This window comes from Marmota monax, unplaced genomic scaffold (assembly GCF_021218885.2).
Source record: "Marmota monax isolate L192 unplaced genomic scaffold, Marmota_monax_Labrador192_F-V1.1 WCK01_AAM20220418_F8-fsc00020, whole genome shotgun sequence".
Lineage (NCBI taxonomy): Eukaryota > Metazoa > Chordata > Mammalia > Rodentia > Sciuridae > Marmota > Marmota monax.
In genome coordinates, this window is record NW_026692912.1 from 4,909,123 (window position 1) to 4,921,193 (window position 12,071).

Here is a 12,071-nt window from a genome sequence, read left to right on the forward strand (position 1 = left end):
CATACTATTCTGTTTCCTGTATTGCCTTTAATAAGATTTTTCCAGAAACACATTGATAGTAATGATTTTTTAAAATCATCTTAAAATAATCGTTGGCTATTAGGTTACTAAAACAGAATACATGAAAATCGTTGGATGGTATATACATTCCAGCTACTTGGGAGACTGGGAGACTGAAGCAGAAGGATTGCAAGTTCAAGGCCAGCTGGAGCAACTTTGTGAGACTCTTATCTTTAAAAAAAAAACCAAAGCCTGGGGCTGAGGATGTAGCTTAGTGGCTGGTAACTGTGAAGCCCTGGGTTCAATCCCCAGAAGTGGGGAAAAATAAAGACATTAGATGGTCCTTTCTTATTTATTTTGAAGACTATTCAGACACACCAGGCAGTTTTAAAAAGGGTAGAATTAATATTTTATTGTCATTTATACTCAGATGGCAATTGGGTATATAGCTTCCATACTTCATACTTTTTGTAAATTAAAAAAATTACAAGTTTTAAACAGCTGACGGCTGGTTACGTTTTTCAGAAAACACGATTAGACAAATTCATTGATGGTGGCTTCGAGCTTTTCCTTATTAGCTCCAGAAAACTCACCCACCTGTGAAGGGAATATTGAATTGACGTTAGATGTGGCATTACATCTCTACTTTGTACATGATCACAGAATGAGGGAAGGATGGGGGAAGAAAAAGAAGCTTATTTAAATAAACTTCAATGAATAACAGTTCTTTTAAATTAAAAAGTCGAAAACAAACAACAAAAGAATAATCTTCAAAGTCAAAAGGCTCAAGTACAAGTTTCTAGCAGAACTATCTCTTAACAATGATGAACGACCTGTTCATGTTTAAGAAATCCTACACACTTTATGATATAAATATAAAGCACCAATCACAGAGATTTAGAGTCTAGTTCTATCAAAGATCAATTATCAGATATCACATTATGTGAGTCAATGAAAAATGGCCTATTGGATACTCTTGAATGAAGAAATTAGTGACATGCTTCACCCTAAGAAGGGAAAGTCACTTCCATTGTTTCATTCATACCACATGCCCTCCTTTTGTCCTGCGAGTCTTCTTAAAGGTCAGATGTACATACCTTTTGACCCTTTTTAAAAAACTGGAAGGTAGGCATGCATTTGACTTCACACTCTGCAGCAACGTCCTAGGGGGGAAAGGCAGGTAGCAGGGGAGAAGATTAAAACAAGACTGAAGATTGAGCATTGATGAAACAGTCCCAAATCAGATTCCTTCTCATTATACACTCCATGTCTCTGCATTAAGACAATTTTAGCGATTGTCATGAATGCAACAGCAGCACAAAAGCCAAACTGGTTCTTCAGAAGTAGCAGTTCTTGCTTCTTATTTAGTCTCTCTAGTCTTATTATGGGGTTCCTACTTATATACATACCTGTGCTAACTGATTCAATTTTCTCATCAACTCTAGAATTGCTGAAATAGCATGCTTCTTTTAAAGCCTCCAGTTTATTATAAACTATTTTCCAGGGAACTTCTATCAGTTTACCAGTATTTATCTTGACTTTTGCCAGCTAGCTTAAGACCTTGCTTTAACCAGATCCACTGGCCCTAATCTACCCCATCCTTTGAAAGCACAGGATTTATAGATTTTTGCATCAATCAAATATTTACTGATATTTAAATAATGTTGAATTATTAAATTATTAAAATAATGTTGAATTACTAAAAACTGTGAGCTTTTCCAGGTCTATTTGCTCAATGGCCAAAGAGGGGTTATAATTGTCACGGAAGATTACATAAGATAGAGTACTCACAATGGCTATCATTTCTTCATGTTCAATATTTCCTACAATTTTTATTTTTATATTTCTTCTAGATTTATTTGAAAATAAATAATGATACAACATTTTAATTCTATGATTAATTATTAATATGTGGATACATAGACTTGGTTCTATTTTTTGGGGACTTTCTAGTTTTTTTCCTATGGATCAATGTACTGTGTTACAGGATCACAATGTTTTAATTAATGCAGTTAATATATATGCTATATTTATGAAGCTGAGGCTAACTTGTCTCCCTAGTTTGTTTTGTAAAAAAAAACTTCCCAGAATTTTCCTAGCAATACTGTTTCAGGACATCATGATGTGTTTTTGTTGAAAGTGGGTTAAAGGGTTGGGGCTGTGGCTCAAGCGGTAGTGCGCTCGCCTGACATGCGCGAGGCGCTGGGTTCGATCCTCAGCACCACATACAAATAAAATAAAGATGTTGTGTCCACCGAAAACTAAAAAATAAATAAATATTAAAAAAAAAAGAAAGTGGGTTAAAGTTAGATAAATTTGGGAGTACTGATATTTTAATAATGTCAAATCAATGTCCATGAACACGGCATTATCATCTACTAAAATTATTTTATGGATCCCAGTAAAGTTTGATAGTTCTATTAACTATACTGAATCTTTATTGTCTATTGTTAATGTCTTATTTTTAATTTATTTCGTTGTCCAGTGTTTGTTTTTGCAGTATTGGGGACCCAGGGTCTCATGCTTGCTAAGCAAATGCTCTACCATTGAGCCACACACACCCCAGACCCGCGTCTTTTTTTTGTACTGGAGATTGAACCCAGAGGTGCTGTACTACTGAAATCATCCCCAGCCTTTTTTTTTTTTTTTTTTAATATTTATTTTCGGCGGACACAACATCTTTGTTTGTATGTGGTGCTGAGGATTGAACCTGGGCCGCATGCATGCCAGGCGAGCACGCTACGTCTTGAGCCATTTCCCCAGCCCATCCCCAGCCATTTTTAAATTTTATTTATTTTACGTGAGACAGATTCTCACTAAGTTGCCCAGCTCCAGCCTCACTTTTTATTTTATAGACTACTTGGCTATCCTTATAGTGATTGGAAAGGCATGCACACTGTAGAAAAATTTTCCTTTGAGCTTTAAAAAAAATTCTTAATCCTAAATTGTGTTGTTTTTTTTTTTTTTCTTTTTTAAAACACCACTCCTTTCTTTAAAAACAGAAACCTGGCCTGGTTCCAATACTACTGTGTTGGAATTTGACAATCTGATAAACGCAACTTTCCACCAGCTGCCCCTGTAGTCAGCATTAAAGTCTGACTACCTGGCAACCCTGGCAACCATTGACCCATTGTCCAGTTATGGTTTTGCCCAATCTTAGATTTTTATTAGTAAATAGAATAGGACTCTGCTTAACCTTATGAAATTTAATTTCACTGGCTTCTAGGCTAACACTCCACCTCTATCCTTAACTCATTGCGACTCTTGTTCCAACCAAAATCAAAACACATGGCATTCCAAAAGGTTGCAAAATATTCAGGTCTAAGCTACTTTGTTTCTTGTTTAATTTACAAAATAAGTAACACACCCTGTTGGCTGTCAAAGAAATAGGATCTATTCAAAGGGGGTAGTCCTCATATCCTTTTGTGAACATAAAATTATTTTCCTTGTGTATCACTTTACACATCCCAAGTCAGTCTTCTAACTGTCCGTTATAAGATAATTTCTTCCTAAGAGTTTAGGGAACTATAAAAACCCCTGTGCTGCTCAATTTTTAGAACAGTGAAGCAAAATTAAAAGGCCCCAATTTGTCAGAGGGTCATTTCAAGTTTTGAAAGACACTTTCAGGGTGATGGCAAGTGTGCCCCAAGCAGACATGAAGGACTTCATGGGAAGTCCCCGCCTGTTCTACACATCCTACTTCCCAAAGGTTCAAGATGGAGGCAGGAAGAGCGCCTGTCTTTGGTAGAGTCTAGGGTGCTGCTCTGCTCGTACGTTATATGTCAGCCCACATGCTGCAGTCCTCTCACCTATGCAATGGTGAGTCACTGTGAGCATTTTATGACAATGCATGTGAAGGACCTGCCATGGCATCTGGCACATATTATTACTTTCTAATAAAAATTATGTTTTTATGTGATAGAGTCATTAGCATTCAGTTTATGTAGTCCAGTGCCAATAACTTCTGGCTAAAGTGACCATATAGGAAAAAAATGACTAAAAAAAAAAAAAATTAAATGGGGAATAAGAATCCTCCCCCCCACCTATAAACATGAGCAATTATGCTAACCCGCCCCCACACACACACAAAAAAGAAAAATTCTGCAATACATCTAGAGCAAAAACTGTACTGAACCATAACATATATTCATTCATTCATTCATTTATTCTATATCTGGTCCCAAAACAGCCTGTTCACAGACAGAGATTGGTACAGTTGAGCATCCGTTATCCAAAATGCTTGGGACCAGAAATGTTTCAGGTATCCGCTTTTTGGACTTTGAAATATTTGCATAGATTTTACTGGTGTCTTTTTTTTTTTGGTGATCTGAAAATTTGAAATCCAAATCCACAATTTTTTGAGCAGATCTCAGTGTTCAACATGTTTTGGCCTTTCAAGCAGAATGTGTGCTTAGGGATATGGAATCAGTCTAACAATAGACAAGATTCACTGGACATCTATGTGCCGGGAAGTATTCTAAGTATTTTATAGAATCCTGATGACGATGATGTTGACCTGACACTGCCATTTTACAGAGGATGAAACTGAGGCACAGAAAAGATAAATAACTTAACTATGTCTCCATTTCAATGAGGGTCAGAAGTGGGAAATAAAGCAAGCAAGTCTGGGTGGAGGATCCATCCCGTATTGCTACCATAAATGCAAAAGGAAAGATAAATCAGGGGGACACCTAGGAAGGGAAAAATGTAGTCCAGGGAACAAAAATGGGTAACTGGAGAAGAGTTCATGGAGAAAAGGGGAGGCCTGTGACTGGGGCAGGTGATCTGCTGTAGGCAGACAGCCGAGGCTCCAAGAAGGTGAGAGATGAGCTTGAAGCAGAAGCTGATGAACCAGGATGAGAACCTAGGTCTAGCACCTTTGTTGCTACATCACACCCTCCCAACTCCGCCTGCCTAAAATGCTCCCACATCTGTAAAGATGTCCAAAGTTGCTGCATCCTGAACAGGCTTTCCAAGTTCAGTGTACCGTGTGAGCATCGAGGGCCACGTGCTAAAACCTCCATCTGTATCCACCACAAGGCAGCATCCTCTACAGTGCGGTGGAAAGGCAGGGGAGTCAGATGACCTCACTTTCAATCTGACCTCTGCCACATACTCTTTTCAACTCCAAAGACAACCTCTCTGTGTGTTTTTTCATTTGTCAAATGGGGATGACATCAGCACAAAGAACTAAATGAATCAATACTTATAAAGCCTATGGATTTAATTATTGTAATCAATTTCTATTTATTGAGCATTACAGAATGGCAGGTAGAATGTAGGGTTTTAGAAAGTGGGTGAGTGATATGATTCAGAAGCCTTAATCATATACCTTATCTGTTTTTATGTTTACTTTAGGATATGATGTACTTAGCTCCTTATCTAGGATTAAGCCCATAATCATCACCATCACCTATTCTGAAATACAATATTTTAGATAGAATTACAGTTCTACCATTGCTTGATACTTTTTTTTTTAAAGCATTATGCTATTCAGAGAAAAAGGCCAACATGAAAAGCTCAGTAGTGTCTTGAATTTCAGCTACGTACCTGACAGTCGTCCACATCTACTTCAAGGAACAACACGTTGGAATACTTTTCAGAGAGGGACTGGAAAATTTAAAATGCAAAATCCAAAAAAATTTAGAACTGGATAATGGCGATTGATATACTCAACTTTCTTTTGGAAAGTTAATGAAAGTAGAGACTAATTAAAGATCTAAAAATTTAGCTTAAGAACCAGGTCAGCATAAATAAAATACATTTTCTGAACCAAGATTTTCCTCATGTAAAATAACCTGGCACATCAACTTTGAGCCAAATTGGGCCTATGTTTCAACTTGAAAAAAAGCTAAACAATTTTAGATAAACAAAATTAACTTCTGAGAGTTGTCTATAACAGGATACATGCATTGAACCTATATTATTTAAGTCATTATTATTATTTTTTGCAGCTACTTTTAGACTATTGATCCAGCAAAACAAAAACTACCACCCCCAAACACCTCTTCTAGCTTGATGACTTCTGACCCCAAAATACCAAGGGCTCATACTCACATGAAAGAAAGGCTTGATCATTTTGCAAGGGCCGCACCACGTGGCAGAGAAGTCAACTACTACAAGCTTGTCTCCTGCAGAGTTCAAGGCTTCCTGAAAAGCTTCCTACAAAGGGTGGAAGAAAAACAGGCTGAATAGTTTCATTTCCAAAAATTTTGGAGACTCGATGACACAAGGTACAACTCAGAGGTCCTGCTTTCAGCAAAATCCAATAAGTCAAAGAAACCAGCTATGAAGGAATCCTACACCAGCCTTACTGTCACTTGAGAAGATGAAACAAGATACAATGCATAGAGTTCCTGATACTTATGTCTTCACTTTTTTTTTTGTTGTTGTTTAATAAAGTATCGTGAACTGGCTAACTTATATTCAAACTAAGTAAATGAAAGGAAAATAAAAAATAACATTTTTATGCACAGTGTTTCCATATCAAATCTAGGTATTTGACAGACGGTCACTAAATTCTTATGGACTGACAGAGAGTCACTGCAATTGAAGAGGTCACAAGGACACAGATTTTTTTACTGATTTATTTTTAATATAATGATAGTGGGATGTATCACAATTCATATTATACATATAGAGCACAACTTTTCATATCTCTGGTTGTATATAAAGTATATTCACACCAATTCGTGTCTTCATACATGTACTTTGGATATGATGTTCATCACATTCCACCATCATTTCTAACCCCCTGCCCCCTCCTTCCCCTCCCACCCCTTTGCCTATCCAGAGTTCGTCTGTTCCTCCCATGCTCTCCCTCCCTACCCTACTATGAATCAGTCTCCTTATATCAGAAAAAACATTTGGCATTTGTTTTTTGGGGGGGAATTGGCTAACTTAACTTAGCATTATCTTCTCCAACTCCATCTATTTACCTGAAAATGCCATGATTTTATTCTCTTACATTGCTCAGTAATATTCCATTGTGTTTATAAGCCACATTTTTTATCCATTCATCTATTGGAGGGCATCTACTTTGGTTTCACAGTTTAACTATTGTGAATTGTGCTGCTATAAACATTGATGTGGCTGTGTCCCTATAGTATGTTGTTTTTAAGTCCTTTGGGTATAGACTGAGGAGAGGGACAGTTGGGTCAAATGGTGGTTCCATTCCCAATTTTCCAAGAAATCTCCATACTGCTTTCCAATTTGCAGTCCCACCAGCAATATATGAGTGTGCCTCCCCCCACGCCCCACATCCTTGCCAACACTTATTGTTGTTTGTCTTCATAATAGCTACCATTGTGACAGGAGATGAATCTTAGATTAGTTTTGATTTGCTTTTCTCTAATTGCTAGAGATGACGAACATTTTTTCATATATTTGTTGACTGATTGCATATCATCATCTGAGAAGTGTCTGTTCAGGTCCTTGGCCCATTTATTGATTGGGTTATTTGTTTTTTTTTGTGTGTGTGTGTGTGTTTAGCCTTTTGAGTTCTTTATGTACCCTAGAGATTAGTACTTATCTGAAGGGTGAGGAGTAAAAATTTGCTCCCAAGATGTAGGCTTTCTATTCACCTCACAGATTGTTTCTTTTCTGAGAAGAAACTTTTTAGTTTTAATCCATCCCATTTATTGATTCTTATTAAGGAAGTTGGGGCCTGATCCCACATGATGGAGATTAGGGCCTACTTTTTTTTCTATTAGATGCAGGATCTCTGGTGTAATTCCTAGGTCCTTGATCTACTTTGAGTTGAGTTTTATGCATGGTGAGAGATAGGGGTTTAATTTCATTTTGTTGCATATGGATTTCCAGTTTTTTCAGCATCATTTGTTGAAGAGACTATCTTTTCTCAAATGTATGTTTCTGTCACCTTTGTCTAATATAAGATAATTGTAATATCGTGGGTTACTCTCTAAAGGACACAGATTTTAACAATTGAAAATTCACAAGCTACTCCAAAAGAAAAGCTAAGATTTCTGATTAATTTGTCTATGAAAGAATATGCAAAAAGCTAAAAATAAACAAACAGCCCTGAAAACTAACCCCCTAACAGTCATTTTCTGTTGGTGTAAGCATATTTTCATGTTTGTGTGCACATGCATGCATGCATATTGGGTTTCCAGAGCTGAGATGACATTGCACATCAACCTTTGATTTTTGCCCTTTAGTTCAAAATAATACCCTCATCATTGCTCATGAAAGGAAATCAGTTTTAATTCCTCATGAAGAAAATTTTCTGTAGATATTATTTTGCATAAAGAATACATATTAAGGGGCTGGGGTTGTGGATCAGCAGTAAAGGGCTCACCTAGCACGTGCGAGGCCCTGGGTTCGATCCTCAGCACAACATATAAATAAATAAAATAAAGGTATCATGTCCAACTACAACTAAAAAATAAACATTAAAAAAAAAAAGAATACATATTAAACAAAACTCCCAGCAGTAATGATGAAAAGATCGCTTACCACCACCTCCCTGAATTATTTACCAATGGTCTTGATACTGTAACCCTAGGAACCTAACATTCTAGTTATAAGGGACTCATTTTAACAATAGTCAGTGTTGACCAAAACCAAAACTGGGGCAAGGAAGATAAATCAAAGCACAAACCTCTGTATCTGAAGTCTAGATTTTCTTCAATTTGCAGGTCAAACTGGGTTTAATAAAAAATGAATAACACTCCCTTCCCCCATAAGAATTATATTAGATCTGGTTCAATAAAGAAGGAAAGTAAATGAATAAAACACTGTAAGGTAAAAACACACACCCAAAACAAAAGCCTAAGGTGGGTTCCTATAAACTACAGTTATTTTCCTAGATTTTAAATTTCCTCCTCATGTTTTTGGAATGGTGTGCTTCCGTAACTTTTTTAGTTATGCAGGCCCATCTATCCCACTTTTGGATATGGAGAAATCTGGGCATGTGGGGTGGGGGATAGGGATGCAGCAGAGAGTAGAAGTAAGAAATCATTTTTCCAAGCCATTACTAATTGTTCCAGATAAAATTACTTCAGAGACTTTCCTAGGATGATTTTCAGGTCTAACAAGGTTTCTTTTTTGGGCAATAATTTGGTTCACTATACCACATCCATACATGCACATAACACAATCTGATCAACTCATTCTTTTTTTTTTTTTTAAATGTTTTAAAGTTGTAGATGGACACAACACCTTTATTTTGTTTATTTACTTGTACATGTCGCTGAGGATTGAACCCCATGCTTCACACATGCTAGGTATAAAATGCTCTACCAACTGAGCTACAATCCCAGCCCTGATCAACTCATTCTTTACTGCAAGAATCTGGTAAGACAGTACAAAAGATGAAGAAGTGACCTTGATCAAAAACTTGATGAGATTAACTTTCAAGATGGAAAGTACCATATTTTAAACATCCTCAAGGATATCCCCAAACAGTTCTGAATCCAATTCAAGCAAAACTACCTAAAATTCTGACAAGAGCTTCTGGCTTAAGTGAACATAAGCTACAGAGCCAGGTATATGTAGATTTCTCATTAAGATTCTCTTCTGACCTAACTTTGCCTAAAATAGATTCAGCTTGAAAATTATTCAAGATTACCTTATGAAAAAGCAAATCACAAATTTTATCTCCCAGAAACTAACAATCATGATTGATAAATGTTCCCATCACTGACACAAATAACCTGGAAATAAAACATAAGGTACATAAAACAAAAGTAGAGTCTAACACCTCTTTTCCTAAACACATTCAAAAAATTGTGAGTAAACTACAACTTCTGATTTCTTCTTCCTCATTGCATCTACGGCCCATTATTGCACTCATGTCTGGAACAGGCCCCATACTACCTACACAATGCCTCAGAAACAGTTGCTCTGGATGGCCAATGGAACCAACTTTAACCCACCAGGATGAAAAAATTTAGAGTTGGGTATGGTGGTACATGCCTGTAATCTCAGTGACTCAAGAAGCGGAGGCAGGAGGATTGAAAGTTTGAGGACAGCCACAGCAACTTAGTGAGGCTCTAAGCTACTGAGCAAGACCCTGTCTCAAAATACAAAAAGGACTGAGGGTGTAGCTCAGTGGTTAAGTATCCCTGGTTCCAATCCCCAGTACCAAGATAAATAAGTTGTTTAAAAAAACAAAAACAAAACCCTGATTGCCATGCCCTTGGACTCAAGCTGTGGTGCTTTCTTAAGTAACAAATGTCTTGTCACCTTTGTACACCTTTCTTAACTGGACAGAGAGGAGGGTCATAGCTACCATGGTTACAACAGGGAAGGTCAGAGCAGGTATTCCCCAGGAACCAAAAGCAACTTCCTGTTCCTAGTGGGTGGGTTTGTGAGCAAACTAACCCAGGCCACTCCAAGGTCTTCTGGCTCCATAATGAGTTCCACCAGCTTGGTTATACTGAGGTTGCCAGACGCTTAAGAACAAACTCTGCCTTCCCTTCCTTTCCCAGGCACAGGCTGTGTTACACAGATATTGAAAAATATACATGGAACAAAATGCACTATTAAGGATCTCTTATCTACAAATGGGGGGAAGTTTGCTGTATTTTAAAAAACAAGGATTATAATAATAAAAAATTAAAGACAAGATGACAAACAATAACCAAAGGAAGCTGAGATTTACTAATAACCAAAGTAACAATTGGATCAGAGACCATCACACACATTGCATGTAACAACTTCTGTTTCTGAGGCCCATCTGCACCAAACAGGTACTCGGAGCGCCAAGATTGCCTTCCTCTGCCTTTTCAGGGTGCGCGGGTGTGGGGAGAGTACCTCAGGGTAAATGATCTCGAGGGCTCTGCCATCTATCAAACTTCTCCCACTCACATTCTGTCTCTCCTTTTAACAAACAGTTCCGATTGGCTACAGTACAGACAATATATGTCAGGCTCCGGGTTTTCCAATCAGGAGGATATTCAGCTCGCAATAACTTTCGAATACGGGAACACTTTTTCCCTTGGGTATGTTTAAAAGGACAGTACCACTAGCTGGTACCCGAAGGCCGATGGGCACACAGACGGACGCAGCTACTCCAGGTTCCGGCAAAACCTGAAGGTGGGCGAACCACTGCTGGGTAGGGCAATCGAGGCCCCTGGGCCCAGCCTTGGGGACTGAGTCATTCCAAAGCCAGCGCTGCCGGAAACACGCCCTGCGCCGCAGGAGGAGGAGTCCCGCGGGCGCGGCCTGGACCTCACTTCCTTGGAGCCACCTGGGGCACGCTCCTGAGGGTCTCCAGCAGGGATCGGTCTGTCCACTTTGCGTGGAAGAGGAACGCGTCCTACTTGGGGCCGGACACTGATGTAACAGATGGGGTCTCCGGCCTAGACCTGCTTTCAAGGGGGCTCACCGCACCCACGAGGGTGGATTACACTGCATACGGAGAGTGTGGTGACCAGCGACCTCGCGCCTTCTCCAATGGCCCCTCCATCTCCTTGCCTGGATCCGTATCTGGACGCAGATAGGGGCTAAGAGCGGACCCTGTCCATCCCCTCTCCTTCCTCCAATCGGGGTTTTCAGGGTTTGCGGGTGCAAGAGGTGCAGTATGGGTACCCCCAGGCGCTGCACGCGCGCTTGTTACCTCCACAGTGCCCAGGGTACAGACCGGGCTGGGCACCCAATCCCGCCCTCCAGGGGGCCTTCGCCCCTCTCCTCCCCTCCCCCAAGGCATGTTCGGCAATCTCGGGCGCGCCTAGGGCCCGGCTACTCTCAGTCCCAGGCCGAGCCACCGCGTCCCCTTTCCCCAAGGATGAGGAGAGGCGGCCTCCCCACCTCCCGGCGCAGCGCCTTCCCCAGCTACAGAGGCTGCGCTTGCGTGCTGGCCTTTCCCGGGCGCACGTACCTTGCTTTCGATCTGTTTCACCATTTTGGCTGTTGGGGGATCTGACAAGAGACGGCTGCAAACGAGGTAAACGAATGCAAGGCGCCGGACAGAGCTGGGAGGCGAGCGCGCAGCCCGCCTTCGCTTTATAGCGACAGGGCGGGGCGCCGCGGGGCGGAGCGCGCGCGCGCCTTGCGTGTAGCGGGGGCGCGCCCGCTTTGGCCTCCCGCGCTCGCCAAGCCGCCGCGGC

The 12,071-nt window shown here is 40.0% G+C and overlaps 1 protein-coding gene across 1 annotated transcript; it reads right to left on the reverse strand.

The window, feature by feature from the left end:
• Positions 1–385: 385 nt before the first annotated feature.
• Positions 386–11,999, reverse strand: Txn (thioredoxin). The gene is made up of 5 exons (XM_046451816.2): positions 11,843–11,999; positions 6,058–6,162; positions 5,551–5,610; positions 1,098–1,163; positions 386–597 (listed from the first exon to the last, which is right to left on the reverse strand). Exons 1-5 carry the CDS (start codon positions 11,864–11,866, stop codon positions 535–537), a joined length of 318 nt encoding a protein of 105 aa, XP_046307772.1. The 5' UTR covers positions 11,867–11,999; the 3' UTR covers positions 386–534.
• Between the last annotated feature and the right edge of the window lie 72 nt (positions 12,000–12,071).